At 35.0% G+C, this 23,138-nt stretch overlaps 1 protein-coding gene across 6 annotated transcripts in view; it reads right to left on the bottom strand.

The window, feature by feature from the left end:
- JAK2 (Janus kinase 2) overlaps nucleotides 1–23,138 on the bottom strand; it is a 168,274-nt gene that overhangs the window by 4,757 nt on the left and 140,379 nt on the right. For all 6 annotated transcript variants that reach the window (XM_024126771.3, XM_024126773.3, XM_055087198.1 and 3 more), the window contains 3 exons: nucleotides 14,164–14,281; nucleotides 12,518–12,631; nucleotides 5,826–12,262 (listed from right to left, as the gene is read on the bottom strand). In XM_024126771.3, the coding sequence (XP_023982539.1) occupies nucleotides 12,155–12,262; nucleotides 12,518–12,631; nucleotides 14,164–14,281 (340 nt within the window). In that variant the 3' untranslated portion in view covers nucleotides 5,826–12,154. The remainder of the gene's footprint in view (nucleotides 1–5,825; nucleotides 12,263–12,517; nucleotides 12,632–14,163; nucleotides 14,282–23,138) is intronic.

The raw sequence follows: 23,138 nt of genomic DNA, 5'->3' as shown, positions 1-23,138 counted from the left end.
TTGATTTGCGTATATTGAAGAATCCTTGCATTCCTGGGATAAACCCCACTTGATCATGGTGTATGATCCTTTTAATGTGCTCTTGGATTCTGTTTGCTAGATTTTGTTGAGTATTTTTGCATCTCATCAGTGATATTGGCCTGTAGTTTTCTTTCTTTGTGAAATCTTTGTCTGGTTTTGGTATCAGGATGATGGTGGCCTCGTAGAATGCGTTTGGGAGTGTTCCTGCCTCTGCTATATTTTGGAAGAGTTTGAGAAGGATAGGTGTTAGCTCTTCTCTAAATGTTTGATAGAATTCGCCTGTGAAGCCATCTGTTCCTAGGCTTTTGTTTGTTGGAAGATTTTTAATCACAGTCTCAATTTCAGTGCTTGTGATTGCTCTGTTTATATTTTCTATTTCTTCCCGGTTCAGTCTTGGAAGGTTGTGCTTTTCTAGCAATTTGTCCATTTCTTCCAGGTTGTCCATTTTATTGGCATATTGTTGCTTGTAGTAGTCTCTTATGATCCTTCGTGTTTCTGTGATATCCACTCTAACTTCTTTTTCATTTCTAGTTTTATTGTTTTGAGCCCTCTCCCTCTTTTAGTTTATGAGTCTGGATAAAAGTTTATCAATTTTGTTTATCTTTGCAAAGAATCAGCTTTTAGTTTCATTGATCTTTTCTACTGTTTTCTTAGTCTCTATTTCATTCACTTCTGCTCTGGTCCTTATGATTTCTTTCATTCTACTAAACTTGGGATTTTTTGTTCTTCTTTCTGTAGTTGCTGTAGGTATAACTTTAGGTCATTTATTTCAGATTTTTCTTGTTTCCTAAGGTAAGTTTGTATTGCTGTAAACTTCATCTTAGAACTGCTTTTGCTGCATCCCATAGGTTTTTGGATCATCGTGCTTTTGTTTTAATTTGTCTCTAGGTACTTTTCGATTTCCTCTTTGATTTCTTTAGTGATTCATTGACTGTTCAGTAGCATATTTTTTAGCCTTCGTGTGTTTGTGGTTTTTTACAATTTTTTTCTTGTAGTTGACTTCTAATCTCATAGTGTTGTGGTCGGAAAAGATGCTTGATGTGATTTCAACTTTCTTAAATTTACCAAGGCTCACTTTGTTGGCCAGCATGTGATCAATCCTGGAGACTGTTCCATGTACACTTGAGATGTGTATTCTGCTGCTTTTGGATGGAATACTCTCTAAATATCAGTTAAGTCCATCTGGTCTAATGTGTCATTTAAGACCTGTTTTTCCTTATTGATTTCTGTCTGTATGATCTGTCCATTGATATAAGTGGAGTGTTAAAGTCCCCCACTATTATTGTGTTACTATTGATTTCTCCCTTTATGGCTGTTAGTATTTACCTCATATGTTGAGGTGTTCCTATGTTGGGTGCATATACATTTACAATTGTTATATCTTATTTTTTGGATTGATCTCTCGATCATTATGTAGTGTCCTTCTTTGTCTCTGTAACAGTCTTTATTTTAAAGTCTATTTTGTCTGATATGAGTATTGCTACTCCAGCTTTCTTTTGATTTCCATTTGCATGGAACACATTTTTCCATCCCTTCACTTTCCGTCTGTATGTGTCCCTGGATCTGAAGTGGGTCTCTTGTAGACAGTAGACATATGGGTGTTGTTTTTGTATCCATTCAGCCGGTCAGTGTCTTTTGGTTGGAGCACTAAATTATCGATATGTATGTTCTTATTGCCATTTTGTTAATTGTTTTGGATTTGTTTTTGTAGGCCTTTTTTTCCCTTCCTCTTTTGTTCTCTTGTGATTTTTTTTTTTCCCCTTGTGATTTGATGACTACCTTTAGTGTGGGTTTGGATTCCTTTTTCGTTTTTGTGTATATGTTGTAGATTTTCAGTTTGCAGTTAACCTGAGGTTTTGATATAGCAGTCTATATATAAGCAAGATTGTTTTAAGTTGCTGGTCTTTTAATTTCAAATGCATTTCCAATATCTTGCATTTCTGCTCTCCTCACGATTGCTCATTTTGATATATTTGTGTGCAGATGATTTCCTACCTTTGCTGTATGTCTGCCTTTACCGGTGAGGTTTCCCATTTGTAAGTTTCTTGTTTCTAGTTGTGGCCTTTTCTTTTCCCCCTAGAGAAGTTCCTTTAGCATTTGTTGCAAAGCTGGTCTGGTGGTGATAAATTCTCTTAGCTTTTGTTTGTCTGTAAACCTTTTGATTTCCTTAGAATCTGAATGAGACCCTTGCTGGGTAGAGTATTCTTGGTTATAGGTTCTTCCCTTTCATCACTTTAAATATATTGTGCCACTCCCTTCTGGCCTGCAGTTTCTGCTGAGAAATAAGCTGATAACCTATGGGAGTTCCCTTGTCTGTTACTTGTTGCTTTTTTTTTTTGTCTATAATTTTTGTCAATTTGATTACTCTCGGCGTGTTCCTCCTTGCATTAATCCTGTATGGGACTCTCTGTGCTTCCTGAATTTGGGTGACTGTTTCCTTTCCCATGTTAGGGAAGTTTTCAGCTATTATCTCTTCAAATATTTTCTCAGGTCGTCTCTCTCTTTTCTCCTTCTGGGACCCCTATAATACGAATGTTGGTGCATTTAATGTTATCCCAGAGGTCTCTTAGACCATCCTCATTTCTTTTCATTCTTTTTTCTGTATTCTGTTCCATGCAGTGATTTCCACCATTCTGTCTTCCATCTCACTTATGCATTCTTCTGCCTCAGTTAGTCTGCTACTGATCCCTTCTAGTATATTTTTCATTTTAGTTATTGTTCATCTTTTTGTTCTTTATATTTTCTCTTTGTTAAAAATTTCTTGTAACTTCTTGCTCTGTGCATCCATTCTTTTTCATATTCTTGGATCATCTTTATGATCATTATTTTAAGTTCTTTTGGGTGTATTGCCTATCTTCATGTTACTTAGTTGTTGCTTTGGGGTTTTATCTTGTTCCTTCATCTGGAACATATTCCTCTGCTGTCTCATCGTCTGAATTTATATTTGTTTTCTTATGTATATGGAAGGTTAGTTATGTTTCTCGACCTTGAATAAGTGGCCCTCTGTAGGGGATGTCCTATGTGTCCTAGCAGTTGATTCCACTCTTGTTGCCCAAGGGCCAGGGACCACCTGGTCCCAGGGTAGGTTCTGACCTGTATTTGCAGACTCAGTTCCACAGACTGCAGGATTGCAGTTTTCTTGCTTCTGCTGTCTGCCGCCTGGCAGATGAGTCTGGTATAGAGGCTTGTGCAGGCTTCCTTGTGGGATGGGCCGATGCCTGCCCACTGGTGGATAGAGCTGGGTCTTGGCCCTCTGCTGGGCTGGTCTGTCAGGGGCCATGTCTCGAGGTGGCCATGTCTGAGGTGGGCTCAGGAAGTTTTTAGGCAGCTTGTCTGCTAATGGGTGGGGCTGTGCTCCTGCCCTGTTGGTTGTTTGGCCTGATGCATCCCAGCATTAGAGCCTACAGGCTGTTGAGTGGGGCCAGGTCTTGGTGCTACAGACCCAAGCAAAGTATCTGCCTCCAGCAAGAGTTCCAGTAGATGAACTCTCCCCAAATATTTCCACCACCAGCTTTTATGACCCCAGAGAGAGCCACAGACACCCCCTGCCTCCCCAGGAGACCATCCAATACCAGCAGGTATGTCTGGCCCAGGCTCCTATGAAGTCACTGTTTTTGCCCTGGGTGCTGGTACCCTGGGTCCCAGAGACCTTGTGTGCGCCGTCCTGGCATCTGCTACACCTGCTCCTTTCTGTTCAGCTCACAGTCATATTGTACCTCCCAAAGCTTTTTTTTTTTTTTTTAAGTTCATTTACTTTCAACTTTCTCTTGTCATCTAGCAAAAGGTATTATTATCCCTTACATTGCTCCTTCTACAAAGTCTTACTTTTCTACATTTTATCAAATTGTCGTGCACTTAAATTCTTTTTTGGAGGATAGGATGTGAGAGTACAAGTAAAAATATATTCAAATAATTTTCACTGAGAACTGAAATGAATGATTCTGTCATCTTGCCACCTGGGAAATACAATCACGATCACTGCAGAAAGCTTATCTAGTTTATTGCTGCTTTATATGCATGCTGCCAAAGCTGTGAAAGGCAGCATAGTGAAGTAGTTATAAACTCTGGCATTGGACTCACACTGCCTAAATTCAAATTCCAACATCCCTTCTTTCTACACGTGGGACTTGGAAATTTGTATATTGCTAAATTTCAGTGTCTGTGTACTTAAAATGAGAAAAATAATAGTACGTACCTCAGAGTTGTGAGGATAAAATGAGGTAATCTACGTAGGAGGATACTACCCCTACCCTAAGTACAATCTACAGATTTAATGCAATCCCTATCAAAATCCCAATGATTTTTTTTGCAGAAATAGAAAAGCCCATCCTAAAATTCATATGTAATCTCAAGGGACACCAAATAGCCAAAACAATTTTTAAAAAGAACAACAAAATTGGAGGTCTCACACTTCCTGATTTCAAAACTTACTACAAAAGCTACAGTAATCAAAACAGTGTGGTACTGGCATAAAGACAAACAGAAAGACTAATGGCATAAAACAGAAAGCTCAGAAATAATCACTAATGTATATATAGTCAAACAGTTTTCAACAAGCGTACCCCCAAGATCATTCAATGGGAGGACACTCTTTTCAAGAAGCGGCGTTGGGAAAACTAGAAATCTACATGCAAAAAAATGGACCCTTACCTTTCAACATACAGAAAAATTAACCCAAAATGGATCAAAGACCTAAATGTCAAGAGTTAAAGCCATAAAACACTTTTGAAGCTTTTTCCCAATGTTTTCTTCTAACAGTGGATTTGGCAATGATTTCTTGAATATGACAGCAAAAGTAAAAGTAGATAAGTTGGAATTATCAAAATTAAAAACTTTTGTGCCTAAGAGGATACAATCAACAGAATAATTTGGCAACCCACAGAATGGGAAAAATATTTGCAAATTATATATATGATAAGTGGTTAATATCTAGAATACAGAAAGAACTTCTAGATACAGCTTAACAAAAAACGAACTCAATTTTAAAATGGGCAAACGACTTAAACATTTCTCCAAAGATTAAAAAAATGGCCAATAAAATTGCATATTAAAAGATGCTTAACACCATTAATCATTAGTGAAATGTAAATGAAAACCACAATGCTAAGCAATGTCACACTCATTAAGATGGATACAATAAAAGAGAAAAAATAAAAGCTGCAGCATTTTTCAAATGCCTTGACTGGGTAATTTCATAGCACAGATATGATCTTCATTTGGTATTGTTAGTTTGTTTACTATTTCTGTGGAAATTTTCCTTTGACTTTAATATACAGTAATATGCCAGGGTTTTAGTATCTTTCTTATCACCTTTTATGATCAAGAAGAAAAACTGCTAATACAGTGCATATCATTAAAATACCCTAAGTTTTTTGAGAAGATTATTGTATCTTATTTATTGTGAAATGTAAAAACAAGACAACAGAATGGTACTCAGGGATGTATCTCCACTGAAGAAGACAATTTTTCTATCTGTTAAGGAAAGTCCTTAAATTCTAGAGAGATTAAAATTGGATGACTTTTTAAAAAGATTACACATTAACTTTTTTTTTTTTTTTTTTAGTTTAGATACACTATTTAGAATATTTGTTTAAAGATCTAATACTCTCAGGGCTTCCCTGGTGGCACAGTGGTTAAGAATCTGCCTGTCAAAGCAGGGGACACGGGTTCGAGCCCTGGTCCAGGAAGATCCCACATGTCCTGGAGCAACTAAGCTTGTGTGCCACAACTACTGAGCCTGTGCTCTAGAGCCCACGAGCCACAACTACTGAGCCTGCTTGCTACCACTACTGAAGCCCACACACCTAGAGCCTGTGCTCCAAAACAAGAGAAGCCACCACAATGAGGAGCCTGCGCACTGCAAAGAAGAGTAGCCCCCACTCGCTGCAACTAGAGAAAGCCCGCATGCAGCAATGAAAACCCAACACAGCCAAAAAAAATAAAATAAATAAAAATAATAAATAAAAACAAAAAGATCTAATACTCTCAGTGTCCTCACACTGACATATCTTCCCTCTCTTACTGAAGTCACTTCTGAGGTAGTGCTGGTTTGGCCCAGGTCCACATGAGTACACTTCAGAGCAGTGTTTCTCTACTTTCTTTGCATTATCCCCCATCCTTGGGAGAAGGTTTTAGACATTTTCTCCTAATCTCTTTCACCATGAAATTTTCATATCATTCCATACCTATTTATGTACTTTATGTATTTCTGTGCTTTATACATAAAAAGAATGAGGTTTTTCATCAGTGCTCACCCCGAGAGTTGATATCACCTCTGTTGAAAAAGCATGCTCTAAAGAGAAGTAACACATGAAACCCCAACTCTCATATTAGGCCCAGGCCCAAGATATCCTTTCTATGGATCCTTTATATTTGAGATCATTTGGGGCCACACCAAACTAGATTCCCTGAAAACACCATGATTAGGGCTCATATCCTCAAAGCTGCAGCAGAACTGAAAGTTTAAATCTCTTGGTTTTCTCTGAATGTTTACTTAACAGGGAATTCTAAGGTGAAATACCTTCAGGATTAACCCTCCCATAAGATTACCCAGGATTCCTTTGTCTATATCCACAACTGCACTATCTACTCTCCTTTATTCTCAATATGTGAATGGGATTTAGGATTTTATCAAGAGGTGATGGCTTCATTACTACAACCATTAACATGAATTATCTGATGCAACTTGAAAGTCGTAGGGAGCTTGCATTTGTCAGCATTGGTGAGTGCGTGCATATGTAGGAAGGTCTGAAGTGGTATACAATGTGGATACGGTCTTTTTTTCTTTTTTTTTTTAAGTTTAGAAAAGAAAAATGACTCTACTAAGAATCTGACCCTTAAGTGGCCACGTTGGAGCAACTATAAGAAAATGACCTAGATAATTACTAGACCCATAGTAGTTGGCATTTGACTGAGCTATCCATACTCTAACCTTCTACATTTATCATAGTAATCTTAAAATAAGAGAAATTCAAGATGTTAGAAAAAAATTCCCATTAAATGTGAGTTTAATCTGAGATCTGACAGAAATTTAGAAATTCCCTTTTCCTACCACCACACTCATTGTTCCTTAGGTCTCAGATTTCCAAGTCATTTTTAGGAAAAAGATTGTCCTCTATGTTAGTCTCAATTTTTGGTAATTTCTTCCTCTGTAATAGTAGCTTTGGAAGTAAACTGGGCCACCTTAAACCATTATAATGGTATACTCAGAGTTTTAGAATTCAACTTCAACATTTCTCAGAGTCCTTCAATAAAGAGGTAAGACTTTGTTTCAATTTTTTTTTTTGGTCACCAATACCTTTACTATATTATCAAGAATTCCTATTCAGTAAGCTGCATTATAATGTTACAAAACTAGTAACAGGAAGGAAAAGAAGTGGTACCATGGGATTCATGCTATCCTCAAATTACTGATAGAAACAAGGATTTAAAACACTTTTTAAAAGAAAGAAAGAAGAAAAGAAACAATATTCTGGCAGAATTTGTGGGAAACAGTGACTATTATTTTGTTTTTAAAATGCTTTGTGAGTAGACAATAAGTGCTATCATTTGACACAAACTACTTCAAATTTGTCATTTAGGTCTGCTCTACCTGCAGCTTGCACTCAAGGGCTTAGGCTACCTTGGTTATGCAGATTAAAAGTATTTTTTTTTTTTTTTTTTTTTTTTTTTTGTGGTACGCGGGCCTCTCACTGTTGTGGCCTCTCCCGTTGCAGAGCACAGGCTCCGGACGCGCAGGCTCAGCGGCCATGGCTCACGGGCCCAGCCGCTTCCCGGCATTTGGGATCCTCCCACACCGGGGCACGAACCCGTGTCCCCTGCATCGGCAGGTGGACTCTCAACCACTGCGCCACCAGGGAAGCCCTAAAAGTATTTTAATCAGTACTGTTGGAGAATTCAGTTATTTGCTCTTAAGAATCAAGAAGAAGTCTCTGATTCTGCAAACAACTTTTTCATTCCTTTCCAACCAAAATTAATCCAACATCCTAATGTTACTAAGGACATAAAATAAATTTTGTTCTTATATACTTAAAATTTGGGATAGTTATAAAGGTTCATTACAGCAACCTTCAACAAAACTATTATTGCAGAAGAAGAAAGTATCATATGTGTATTTCAAGTTGTTGAAGTTGAAAAAAATTTCAAGTAGATATTTTCATAATTAAGTGTAGGTTTATCTTTCTCATTTTATTTCCATTTTCTTTAGTGTCCATGACTTAATCTCTAACGTTTTTAGTTTCAGTAAATAAATTGCAACTCACAAGCTTATACTCCATGCTACTAGAAAATTCATGCTCTGAGATTCACATATATTCCAAGCATTTGAAACACCCTAAACTTTTTCATTAAAAATACTTATCTTTTTTGCATGTGAAAAGCACCTAAACATTTTCAACTATGTTCTTGAAAGGATAATTGATGAACAAACCTTTCTGTTGCATACTTTCATTTGTGTTTTTAGTGTACTTGTTCTGCTTAGCATCTGCAACTGGTAAGTTGCCTTTCCAGCTGCCTGCTGTCTCTATAAAATCCTGCTATATGCCTTTTCCTTACCACCTTGTTCTGTTTATCAACACTATTTACCTGTTGTCAGACTTAAAAGCTATGCTACTGTGTGTTCACACTGCTCAAAGTTGACTTGCTTGACCCCAATAAATAGCATCTATAGGAGTGCTTCCTAGTACAGTTATTAAAAACGTAACACATTTTCACAAAAACTAAGAATATGGATAACTGGAACAGGGACTCCTAGAAGCTCTCTTAATGATCTCATTTTATAAATCTGTTCCAGTTCAAAATAAGATGTTAAGCAATTTGCTATGCAAAGAAAGGCCTTATAATGGAAAATGATAATTAAAAACTTGTAAAAGCATATTAATAACGATTGGTGTTTCAGTTGGAAATAAGGATTTTCCTTATAAATTTGTAAGACTGGAAAAGAACAATATTTAGGGCCTGCACCTAAACAATGCCATCTAGCATAAGCACAGTAGAAGTTAATTTCTTAACCTATGAAGAACATACTGTAATAAAGTAAAACAAAATTGGTAATTTTAATATTTAGGTAATGTGATATGCATATTATATGAATTTGATTAATGTGAAAGTTTAAAAATTCTCTCACTGTCATTCTGAAATCTCTCATGTTACTGTCAGTATCGTAAAACAGCAGCTAGTTATCTTGAAATTAAGTACAACCAACCCAAATCAGGGTGTCAATATAAAGTATTTTCTGATATTTATACTTTTTTTTTCTTAAATAAAATGAAGATTATCTCATATAACCCAGTCTTTTGTTTGGATAATTCTGCTGACTTACTGTTATTATTTATTCTTATATAGGAGATTAAAGATCTTTAGTAAGTTGTACTGGAAAATTAGAGAAACTTTCATTAGAAATAATTTACATACCAGACCTAGGGTGGATATAGCAGTGTTCATAAACAGCACGAAGTAGTTGATAGCACTCTTAGGAAGCATTTCTTTTAAACTGAAAGGTAAGTTTACTTTATAAAAGTCTTTCTCTGCACACCCCTAAAATCAGTGTGTGTACCTGCAGTTCCTTGGTTAGGTGACAATACAAAAGAAAATAACTTCTGAATATTTATTACATGAGTATTTCAGTTTTGTGGGAGCATGCGAAAGGCACAATGAAGAAAATAATACAGTCTCAATCTGACCACATCATGCCACCCCAAAGAGAATGGCTCCCCAGGTATAGAACTATAGGTATTTTCTAAAGTCTACTCTATAACAAAACTCTTTAAATAAAATTTAAATATCAGGAGTTATGGTTTTGATAAAAATTTCACTTGACTTTAAAGCAGAAGTCTTGGGTTGTAAGAAAGCACTCTTCCATAGCAAATTATAGTGCTACTGGCAGCATATATAAATAACATGGAAAAGTGACTATTTCCCAAAGCAGGTAGCCATGGATACAGGGAATTATTTATATAAAGACTGTGTAACTTAAAATACTGGAATATTTACAGAATTGCAGAATTTTAAGAAAATCTTTACCCTCATTTCTGAAGAGTATTACTTTGAAGAAACATTTTGGCATTAACTGGTACAATACTGACTTACCTGTGTCTTGTGCAGAACCAACTAAACAGCTGCATGGTTAATTTCCTTTTATGTATGGTCAGAATCAAAATTTAAAACATCACAAACCCTCAATAAATAATAATTTTCTTGAAAACTTAGAATTTTACAATAAGGCAGTCATCCCATTCTAAAAACTTAAGATGTTTATGTGGGATTTTTCTCCTAAAACTAAAAATGGAAACATTAAAAGAAAAACTTTTTAAAAAGAAACCTAGTTAACATCCTTGTTTTTATAAACAAAATGTTACCAACCTTTAAGAATCTACTTTTAGGTACTTAAGTTTTAGTACAAAAATCTGCAATCAAACATATTATATGATATACTACTTTTGACATGAAAAGTAGCAGAACAGAAGATCTCTTAAATGCATTACATACACAGATATCCTGGAGGAGTCTTTACAAATTAAACAAAAATTATATTCAACTTTCATCAAAATATGTTTACTAGAAATCTTTTAAAATCTAATATATTATCATTTTAGATGATTTGTGCATTTGGTAACTTCTATTTGGTAAAATGCTTTAAAGATAGCATAAAAAGCATTTCTTCCCTTTCCTTCCAACAAAAAACCTTTATATGTGAGGCATTTTTTTCTTATATAATATTCATTTTAAAACCAGCTCCAAAAAATAGAAAGGTAATCAAAAGTCTTAAGTTAAAAAAAAAAATATAGCATTGAAAATAAAGAAACTATTTTCTTTTTAACCAAAATGCCAAGTATTTTAAACTTTGTATAAATAACACGCAGACAAAAAACCCCACCATATTTTAGGTATGGTGTCTAAAATGGAGTAGCACTAAAACAAACGACAACAGTAACAAACGACCCTGTATACTTAGTTGAAAAATGCTGATTTTTCTTCAAGACATTATGAATTTTCTACTGGCATTCTTGAATAAAATTAACAAGCATACTTTTTTTTAATTTTACCAATTTACTCATTTCTCCCTTGTAAGAATCTAACAAAAGAAAATCTCTTTTATAACGGCAATAGATTTCTGAAATCCCTAAAATATACATTCTTTAGAAAAAAATTCCTAACCCACTGTGCATTTTAATAGGCTTATATATATGAAAAACAATCTATTTTATGGCTTACACTTAAATTTAATCCATGAGTATAGGTCCCAGGGATTGAAGAGTCTTATTGGCAGCCAGTAGCTCAAGGGATGACAATATTCCTGGCATTCGTCATCTCAAAATTTTAAAAGAAAACTGTTCACTGTAGTCTTAGAAAAACCTGGAGATAGTTCTATTTAAAAAACATACTCACCACAAACAGATACAAGGGAGAGAAATAAGAAAATAGATTGTGTTATATCTTTGTAAACTTGTTCCATTTCAAAATGTATTCTTTAGAGTCAGGGAAATTCCCTATACAAATAAAACTAAACATTTGTTCCCTTTGCTTTGGAAGATATTTACAGTACATAGAACAACAAGCTAAAAGTATACACCTGCTTATATTGCTGGCCAGTGATATAGATGAACAAGGACACAAAGGTGCTTATTCAATTATCTGAGCATCTTAATTTGTACAGTGAAGTTATTATAGATCAACTATGGAAAAATTAGAAAACATTATTTATGAATACCAGCCCTTGTGTAAAACATCACACAAGATGCCAAGGTATTATACATTTCACTGTGGTAAAAACTGTACATACGTATTCTGTGCATATTTAACATTTACAATTTTTTCATATCTCATAATTCTGAGTTGAAAAAAGTCTAAGTTTCTTCTTTTTCCAAAGAAAGGTGATATTAACTGACTGATTAGGTTCACGAAACTTTTTACAAAACTCTTTGCTAAGGACTTTTCGTCAGTGTCTTTGGCTGGTGTCCTCATGAAGAAAAACTCACTAAACTTTTGAAAGCTCTGAGTAGATATTTCCACACTTTTGCTGGCTAAGGTCATGATATACATAATAATGATATATGTAATAACAGTCCACAGTAACGTGAAATGCAACACTTTGTTCTGTAAGTCTGTTTTGGTCTCAGAGTGAAGTTCATTTCTTTCATCCAGCCATGCTGTCTCTTATTTGATCAACTCGAAGAGCTAGGTCTCTGAAAGAGGGGCGTTGGTTTACATTATTGTTCCAGCATTCTGTCATGATTACATACATCTGTAAAAGGGAAAATAAACCAAAATTACAATGAACACAAAGTGCCATCTTTTAATTGGTGAAGACATAAATTCAGAACTCCCACTTAGTTTGCTTGTACAGGCATGTATCATGGATATACCTATATCCACAGTTATGATTATGCTATTTTTCTACAACCTCAGCAAATTAAATTACATAAACTGACCTGAAATCCTTGGGTAAAGAGAGAAAGAAAATGCATGATTACTGTGGATAAAAAAATTGTTTTGTTACCTCATCTGGGCATCCATCTGGTCTTGGTAATCTTCCATTATTCTTCAGGAGTTCTATCAAATGAAACACAATCATCTGTCCTTGTTTGTCATTGCCAATCATACGCATAAATTCCTGAAACACAAACCCACTTTTCAATGACACATTTTTGGTACATTTAATTTGAATCAGAATTCTTTCTCAACTTCTTCCAGTAAATGGGAAAAATCCTGTATGTTTCCTTACCTTGAAACATTTTAAAAACAGACTATTTTAACTTCAAAAACTTTGTTTTCAGTCACAGTTCAGAAAAGATTGTTAAATGTGGAACATCTATAATGCCATTTCCATAACTGTAACATACTCAGCACAAATTCCCTGAAAAGGGTTCAAAACCAGTGAACTAAAAACACTTACTTGGTTTTAACACATCATATTACATTTCAGCTGAAATAAAAAGTTGAATGTAAAAGAAGACATAATAAAAAGAAAATACAGAATGAATATTTAAGTATAAATGCAACGGAGAGAAAAAGTTCTATGTTTAAAATTCATAAAATTAAAGTCTGAACCATAAGCCAGAGAAATATTTACAATGAACACATCGTTTATTTATAAACATAGAGAGCTCTTATATACTGGTAAGAAAAATTACCAATATAAAAATGGGCAAAGTACATGAGGATACGATGCACACACGCACAGACTCACCCCAAACACCCAATAAATATGTATTCAATCACGCTAATAGCAGAAATGCAAATTAAAATCAAATAGGTACAACTTCTCTCCCATCAATTTGGCAAAACTGTGTAGAAATATAGTAGTCAACACTGGCAAATGATAAAATGTATACCCCTATGCACAGCTACTGAGAGTCTAATCTGGTACAGCTTTCCTGGAAAGCATTTTGAAATAATGAAAATCCTATAAAAGAGTTCATAACGTTTCACCTATAATTATACTTTTACTCTAAGATGACAACCAGAGATGAACATAAATATATATAAGGATGTGCACTATGTTCAATGAAGTGTTACTTAAAAGACTGAAAAACGTAAAATAATTGTCCAGAAATTATATCCTTATGATGAAATGCTACCAAGGAATTAGAAGTCATATTTGCAGTAAATATTTACTAATATAGGAAAATATCCATGCTATAATATGTAATGAAAAAGCAGGATAGCAAACTGTACAGTATGACCTGTTATAAAAGAAATCTTTTTAATAAAATTTTGCTTTTACATATAAAATTAAAAGAAGCCTGTAAGAAAACATACCACAGTATTAAAGTGGTTATCTCTGAGTAGTTGAATTAGAGATTATTTTTATTTTCTTTTTTATACTTTCCTATAATAAAATTATACAATGAGCAGAAAAAATATTACTTTAAAAGGTTTAACTTTTGCAGTAATTCCTGGAATGAATGAGTTTATCAGATTTACTAAAGGTAATATTAAGAGAATATACTAAATAGTACTCCAATCCCCACTTTTTAAAACATCAAGTTAATTTAATGAGTAAGTTTTGGATTATTTTGTTGGTTGCTGTCTTACAAATAAGCAATAGGAGCTCTAAAATAACCCTAAGCTTACTATTATTCTTTGGAAAAAGCTTTTCTCATGTTAAAAAAAACCTTGAGAGTAAATAAAAAGCACACTGACCGCTGGTGGGCTTTTACTCTTCTCAATATATGTGAAAAGTTCATACAGAACCACTCCAAAGCTCCAAACATCTGAGGCCACAGAAAACTTGCTCTCTGTCAGTGATTCTGGCGCATACCTGTAATATATTTAAAAGACAGTTACTTGATGTGTCAATTCTTGATTTTATCTGCAAATCATTGGATTAAAAAAAAACAAGCTGTAGAGAAAAGGGTTAACACAGCAGGCCTGAGGCTGCCATCTTCAAAAAGGTCTGTTTGCAATGTTTACACTTGACTGGTACCTGGGATCTTAGATTTCAGGAGGGTTTCCACAATTCCCTAAATGATAATAAAAGTGGCTCACTGTACCTAAACCATTTCTGCAAACAAATGAGTCTAGAATCTTGGTAATGTGCCAGGCAGAGAATGTCTACATGGCCAGTCCCAATAAAAAGTGTGGGCACTGAGTCTCTAATGAGCTTCCTTAGTAGATGACATTTCACACATGTTGTCACAATTTATTGCTGGGGGAATTAAGTGTGTCCCATATGACTTTACTCGGAGAGGACACTTAGAAACTTGTGCTTGGTTTCTTCCAGGTGTTCCCCCAGACGCCTTTTCCCTTTACTGATTTTGCTTTGCATCCTTTCCCTATGAGTCATAGCCATGCTTATGGCTGTATGCTGAGTCCTGAGTCCTCCTAGTGAATCATCAAACCTGAAGGTGGTCTTGGGAACCTCCAAAACACAAAGATAACTAAAATCCAAAAAAATTAATTTTTGTCTCAGTAACATCAGGGTTAACTGCCAAGTACCTTCCAAGAACTGAAAAAAAGCTGATCTTTCCAAGTTAAGCTTAAAATGAATCCAGATAAGAATCCTAGAGAAAAAGTGCCTTTTAAGCTGGAGAAGACTTGAAGCTACTAACACATAAAAGAAATAACCTGTTAATCTGAAAGGGGGTGATTATGAGAGGGAGCACAGAAAATAGAAAGTCATAGGGGAAAATGGTTTCATCCTCTACTCAAGTATCAACACTACCCAACTGAGAATTTTGGCCAATGGATTATGAATATCATGGTTCCATTGCTAAATTTATCCTATTATAGAGAATTGCAATGGAGATCTGTTTTAGACTGAGATTTAAAATATGAATTACATAAAATGAACCTCTCCTTCAAAATCCAACTTCCAGAAATCCTCCTCTGACTACTTAAGGTCATAATGACCTCATGCTACTGAAATTCTAAAGTACTTACAGTCTATACTATACAATTAACCATGTAATGTTATATTCTTTTTATATTTAGTTTTTTAAAAAAGTTACATATTTATGTTATTTTAAAATATATGCTAGTTTTATCCCACAAATGGAATATAACCTCCTTGAATACAGTACTACTCCCTCAACCCTTGAAAAATATTCTCTTGCTTTGGCTTTCATGAAAGCACTCTTTGTAATTTCCCCCTTCATCTCCAAGGCTGTTTTTCTCTTTCCCATTACTTATGTAAGGATAAATACAAAGTTAAAAAAAAAAAAAAAAAGTCCATGTGGAAAAGGAGAGAAAAGACTCTCCTCTTTTCTTAGAGCATTTACTTTAGAAAATTTACAATTGTGAATTCTCTGTCTCTTTGAAATTTATGTAAAAATCTTTTTAAAAGCTTTTGCTTAAAAGCCTCTTGCCAGGTTTACATACAGCAATGTCTTTCTCAAGAACCTGGGAACCACCTCGTTGGAATGTAATTAAGGATTATCATGCCCTTACCTCCCAGTTTCAGTGGTAGGGCAGGAGCCTAACTTGGGCAGGTGCATCCTTCAAGTTGCAAAACTATCTCCTATCTTATGATATCTTTATGATATCTTTATCCTATCTCATATCTTTATAGATATGAGAAGTTTATTTTTCTTTTGGATAAAGCCAATTAGCTAACACAGATGGGCACTCCTATTACTAAGTGAATTTAGGATGAACAATGTGTGAACATGTATGTAACGGGTTGAATCTGGCCATTTTATAAAAGGGTGAGATTTCTTTCTGTTTTTGTAATCTCTTCGCAGATTGCTTATGATGCACATTACTTTCTGGATTACTGCTTATTCAGTAATGAAACTGTTTTCTTTCTATTCTGCTTTTGTGGAGAGGTTCATTTCCTGTGTTAACCTTTCCCCGAAGGTTCCATCACCAGATCTCTTCCTCACTGTAAAAAAATTTCCCTTAGGTAGTATCATTCACTTATATACTACAGTCTCCCAAATTTATAACCACCCTATCTTTGACCTTTCTTTTGTGTTTCAGACTTATTGAACATTTGCATATTAAAGTTCCACACAGGCAAAAAGAACTCCATCCCCACCTCTCTAACACTTGCTGATTATTTTATTTTCTCTATGCAATGAATGGTATCACAATTTATCTAACTCCCCAAACTGGAAATCTTAAGAATTATTTTTGACTCATCTTTCACTCCCAAGTCTACTGAGCCATTAAGTCCCTTTAAAGTATGTCTTAAAAATGTCTCAAATCAGTCTCCTAACCAATACTGCTATTACAGTCTTAGGTTAGATCTTTATCTCATGACTAGTACAGAGATCGTCAAACCAGGTGAAGAGTAAGCCCAAGGATATACAAAGATTTTCCAAGGGGCTCTCTATAGCAAGAACAGTATAAGGATTCTCCATGAGTCCAAAACCCTGCCTGAACAATTTTTAAAAATACGTTAGCAGAAGCATTTTCCCTGCAGTTCTTCTTAATACCAACCCGCAGGACATGCTGTTAGCTAAACAAAGAGCACTTTTGAACAATAAAAGCAATATAGATGACAATGATTCTTTTAAGTGAAACTGTATTTTTTTAAAGATATGATAGCTAAATCCTATGGATAAAAATTATGTGATTTCTTTCAGACTATAGATTTAGTGTTTGTTATTCAATAAGTTAGCTAAAATCTATTCTGTCAACTCATTCTGAAATATTTATATAAAAATTAGTTAACCTCATTTCATTATATAAAACATATTTAATATTTTTACTTGCTAATATAAAAATAAAACTATATGTCAACTCTCCATCTGATTAGTTTTTAGCAGTATATAGCTTTCTTTTTTCATTAAATACATAAGAAAATTTTGACCATGATGAAAATGTTCTTTCTGATTTTTATACAAGCTTATTAGTGATTCCCCAAAGTCAAACATCAGAGTTCAATCTCCCCAAAACATTTACTGAAGGAATAACAGGCCTTTTACCATATGCCTTAGTTCATAAATTATAATCTTAATTATATTTTATTCTGTATTATTTATTAGAAATTAAGTAATGAGAAGTTGTTTATCTTATTTTCATAACTTAATTATGAAATTAATTATATTAGATATATATCATGTTAAGCTTATCCTGACTGCCCTTGTGGTTAATCTTTCCAGATATGCAGAGAGAAAGACTGGGCCCAAAGTTTTAGGGGCTTTCTTTATGACAAAGAATATAAAATGAGGTGTGAAAGCGAATATTTAAAATTAGAAAAGAAGGAATCTTGAAAGGAAGGCACTCTGGTGGATATGCTTTGCTAGCTTCACTGTAAACATGCCTCTGGCACATGTGTTCTGCAATTTATATCTGTTTTTTAAAAATAATATTTCATAACATTAATATACTTATTTGAATTGAAAATGAAGTAAGACCTTTTCTGTTGGAAATTAAGTGTATTTGTTTATGAGGCCTGGCATTGCCAAATAGATTGTAATGAAGGACACTCTTCATTAAGTGACTCAACCTTTGAGGCAGTGCAAGGGTTTGCCATATTTAAATCACATATTTAAAACGTGATAAAAGATGTTATTAAAAAGTACCGTATTGAAACTAACAATATTCTGTTTTATGAATGTATCAGTTTAAACAAGATGCCTCTAAATGAGAGTAATATCATAATTTGAACTAATTTTAAAAGATTTTTGGTATACTTCCCAGAAACAGAAAATGAATGACTCTAATGATTGGGTAGTAAATCCACTTTTGAAAATCAAGTGGGTTTAATTCTTTGTTTTCAATGAAACTGAAAAAAGAATGGATCTAATGAAATTGCCAGCTAACAAATTCTACTGATAGATCACTATATACTGTTTTGCTACATACGTATCAGAAGGAGTCACAGAAATGAGTGACATTGTTATGACAAAACTCCTTCCTTTCCCATCTCCTTATTTATACAAAAAAGTTTTCTCCATGTTTACAAATACAGAAATAAAATTAGAATTTATGTTGAATCTGGTTCCATTATAGAAGTAAATAATATTTATCTAAGGATATATGGACTAGTTGGAGGGGGAAGAAAAGCTCCATTTACTAAGAAATGTCTCCAACGCAAGAGGGAGAGGATATGGGGATATATGTATACATATAGCTGATTCACTTTGTTATAAAGCAGAAACTAACACACAATTGTAAAGCAATTATACTCCAATAAAAATGGTAAAAAAAATTTTTTTTAAAGAAATGTCTTCAATAAAAAATTTTAAAGAATTATCCAAATTAGTAATTCATTTATATTGCTTTGGAAATTGCATCCTGGCAGTAACTTCAATGATAACTTAATCTGGAAGAAAAAGGTGAATACTTTTTTTGTGGTCATAGGAAATTTTAAAATTAATTTAAATTTATATATGTATTTTGGTTACAACGGAGATAGGTAATCAAAAGATTTTCCAAGTATAAGATACAATAAATTATACAAAATTTTGAGATGGGAAGTGGAAATATAATTTTAAGAAGAAAAAGGAATAATGCAAAATTTCTATCAAGAAGAAAGTCTGTTCCTATACATTTTTTAGTGGGTGACAATGGGTATCAAATTGCTTTGTTGTGTGGATTTCCTTGTATACATCTAAAAGACTGATGTGCCATACTTCAATGTCATTATTTACAATACTTTATAAAATATATTATTTACAACCATCTAAATTTACAAAGGAAAATATTAGCTATCAATTTAAAAATGTGCCAGAAAGAATATAGCTTTTGATAATTCTTTCAATGGGTATATATGCACAAAGGGTTTGAAAATCAATGACTTAGATTCCTGCAAAAGTTGCCTAACTAGTCTTCTCTCTGATGTTAGCCTCTTCTTAATACAATGTACCCTCTATACCTCTAGTTCTCAAAACTTTTGGTCTGAAGTCCCCTATACTCTTAAAAGTTACTAAAGTGCCCCCAAAGCTTTCATTTATGTGGGTTGTATTTACCAATATTTACCATATTAGATTTCAAAATTAAGGAAATGTAAAAGTATAAACCCAGTAATGTTAGCATAAATAACATTTTTATTAAAAAATAACTATTTTCCCAAACAAAAAATTTTGTATTTAGAGTAGTATGTTTTACATTTTTGTAAGTTTCTTTAATGTTGGTTTAATAGAAGACATTTTCTGTGAGTGGTTTTAAAAAAAATTTTTTTATACAATTTTTAAAGGTTATACTTCATTTACAGTTATTACAAAATACTGGCTATATTCCCCACGTTGAACAATACATCCTTGTAGCCTATCTCAAAGGGCCCTAACTCCCGGGCTGCGGACCAGTACCGGTTGGCAGCCTGTTAGGAACCGGGCCACACAGCAGGAGGTGAGCGGCAGGTGAGCGAGTGAAGCTTCATCTGCCGCTCCCCATCATCCCCCATCACTAGCGTTACTGCCTGAACCATCCCCCCCATTGCTCGCATTACCGCCTGAACCATCCCCTCCCCTCCCCCCACTGTGGAAGAACTGTCTTCCACGAAATCGGTCCCTGGTGCCAAAAAGGTTGGGGACTGCTGGCCTATCTTATACCCAATGGTTTGTACCTCCCATTCCTCCATCCCTATGCCCCTCCCTACTGGTAACCACTAGTTCTCTATATCTGTGAGTCTGCTTCTTTTTTTGTTATATTCACTGGTTTGTTGTATTTTTCAGATTCTACATATAAGTGGTGTCATACAGCATTTGTCTTTCTCTGACTTATTTCACTCAGCATAATACCCTCTTAAGTCCATCCATGTTGCTGCAAATGGCAAAATTTCATTATTTTTTAAGGCTGAGTAGTATTCCATTGTATGTGTAAAATGAGAGTGAAAAGGGGGAATAACATCTTAGTATTATTATAAAAATACTTTTGACCTCACAGACTCCCTAAAGGGTGTACCAGAGGTCCCCAAACTTTGAGAACTGCTGTTCTCCACCAAAAGTAGAGCTATCTTCCTAAAATATGAATCTCACCATTATCCCCTGGATAAAGCCTCTAATATCCCACCTGCACACTGTCTAATGAATAATGTCTGAACTCACTAACATGGCACACAGAACTCAGTATTATTCCGTTTGTTCTGTGGTAACACCATTCACTTACAACCCTGCTTATCCTGTTGTTCTTGTCATCCTCCTCATGGAATGCCCTTCCTCTTGTCCATCTGGTGAACTATTAATCAATAGTTGACATGTCATCTTTTAGTTGTGGTTTTCTCTGATTAATTTAAACCCTCAGCAGAATTACTGCACTCTAATGTTTTTGCATCATCTTCTTATTGCACTTAACATACTGCATTGCAATGACTGGATTACACATTTGATTTTTCCTAAACTAAGAGACCTTCAAGGTAAAGGATTATGGCTAGTGGACCTGTCAGTTGAATTTCCACGCCATATCAAACTTTTCCATTTAGTTCAGCCTTCCTTGTAATGGACAGTTCTTTTTTTTCTGATGCTGATCCTATCTTCTTATTCCAATTTCCTTGTATGGTGTTTGGAACACAGTAGGTGCTTTATAAGTAGGTGCTTAATAAGTATTTATTAAATTGTATTCACTAAGTATGCCAAAATCACTGGAAATCCATATAACTCATCATTATGGATTGCTAGTTAATTCCATTTAACTTCTCTAATTTCTCATTCTGGAAAAACAGAATGAAATTCATGTATCACTGGGGACATAACCAAAATAAGACAGTCAAGTTTAGATAAGTCTTATTTTCTAGTTTCACTTAAACCCTAAAAATAATTAGATAATGCTAATGCTCATAATTATCATCAGGATATTCCTTTAAAATGTTTTTAGTATTATAAAAAACTTCAAACATATACAAATTAGAGAACAATGAACAACCATGTACCTGTAACTTAGCTAAATTCATTGCCCACCTTGTTTTATCTACTACTCCCCACCTGCACACAACAGTATTTATATGAAATGAGTTCTGGATATGACAGTATTTCAACCATATTTCATACCATAACTATCCCAGTATGCATCTCTAAAACATAAGCAGTCTTCTTGAAAACACATTCACAATGCCATTATAAATCATCCTCCTGTGTAAGGGGTTCAAGATGGCAGCCTAAGAAGACCCTGAGCTCACCTCCTCCCATAGACACATCAAATTTACAGCCACACATGAAGTAATTTTCCTCTGAAAAGTATCTGATAACTAGATGAACAGCACCTCCACAACAAAAGATAAAAGAGACTCACTGAAACAGGCAGGAGAGGCAGAGAGACAGTCCCACCCAGGACCCCATCCCAGGGAGAAAATCAGAAGGATCACAAAAATATATAACTTTTTGGAGTAAAAAAAAGGGAGTAAAGGGATTGAGCTCCAAATCACGTACCTCAACCCTGAGTGCAGCACTGGGAACACGAGCCCCTAAAACATCTGTTTTTCAAAACCAACGGGGATTAAGTCCAGGAGAACCACATAACTGTAGGGAACAAAGAACCTGCTCTTAAACGGCTCACAAAGACCCATCTACCCTGAGAAACAGCACAAAAGCAACAGTGTGAAAACACCTACACCATAAGTGAGGGAGACCTACTTACTGATCTTAGAGCAGCTGCTAGAGAGGCAGGAACCTAATGGGACTTTCTCTGGAGACAAAAGCACTGGTAGATGATATCTTTGCAACCTCATTCTAACTTGCTGGTGATACAGCTAGTGGGCACTATTTTTGGTGCCCTTCTTCTAGCCTCCTAGCACCAGTGGGTGTGCTCCTCCCCACCCTGAACCACAACTGAGCCAAAGCGAACACCTTGAGTGCCCTGCCTACCCAGTGCAGATGTCACACCACAATTGGGCTGGACAAACACACAATACCCTACCCTCCCCACACAGCAGCTGCACCATAACTGGGATGAGCAAGTGCCCCAAACCCAGTCCACACTATGCAACAGCTCACTACAACCAGCAGGTGAGCACCCCAAATCCCACACATCCCGCATCATAGCAGCAGCCCTACCACAGCTTGTAGGTGTGCACAGTCCACATGAAGAACACCCGTGAGTGCCTGGGTCTGGTGGCCAGGGAGATTGTGCTTCTGGGCCCTATGGATTATCTCCTACACAAGAACAAGACTGGAAGAGGTAGCTGTTTCACCTAATGAATTTAGACAAATACAGAAAGTTATGCAACATAAGAAGGCAGAGGAATATGTTCCAAACCAAAGAAAAAGACAAATGGCCAGAAAAAGACATTAACGAAATGGAGCTAAGCAACTCACTCAACAAAGAGTTCAAAGCAATGGTCATAAAAATGTTCACTGAACTCAGAAGAAGAATGGATAAACACAGCAAGAACTTCAACAAAGAGGTAGAAAATACAAGAAAGTACTAAACAGAAGTTATAACTAAACTGAAAAGTACACTTGAGGGTTTCAACAGAAGACTTGATGAAGCAGAAGAACGAATCAGCAAGCTGGAAGATGAAACAAATAGAAATCACCCAGACACAGTTGCAAAATGAAAAAAGAATTTAGAAAAGTGAATATACCTTAAGGGACTTCTGGAACAACATTAAGCAGAACAGCATTCACGTTATAGGGGTCCCAGAGGAAAAGAGAAAGAGAGAAAAGGTCAGAAAATTTTGAAGAAATAATGGATGAAAACTTCCCTAATCTGGGGAAGGAAGCAGACATTCTGGGTCTAAGAATTTCAGAAAGTTCCAAATAAGATGAACCGAGAGAGAACCATACCAAGACACA

Source organism: Physeter macrocephalus, chromosome 9, assembly GCF_002837175.3.
Source record: "Physeter macrocephalus isolate SW-GA chromosome 9, ASM283717v5, whole genome shotgun sequence".
Taxonomy (NCBI): domain Eukaryota; kingdom Metazoa; phylum Chordata; class Mammalia; order Artiodactyla; family Physeteridae; genus Physeter; species Physeter macrocephalus.
This window is presented reverse-complemented; position numbering and strand designations above follow the sequence as displayed.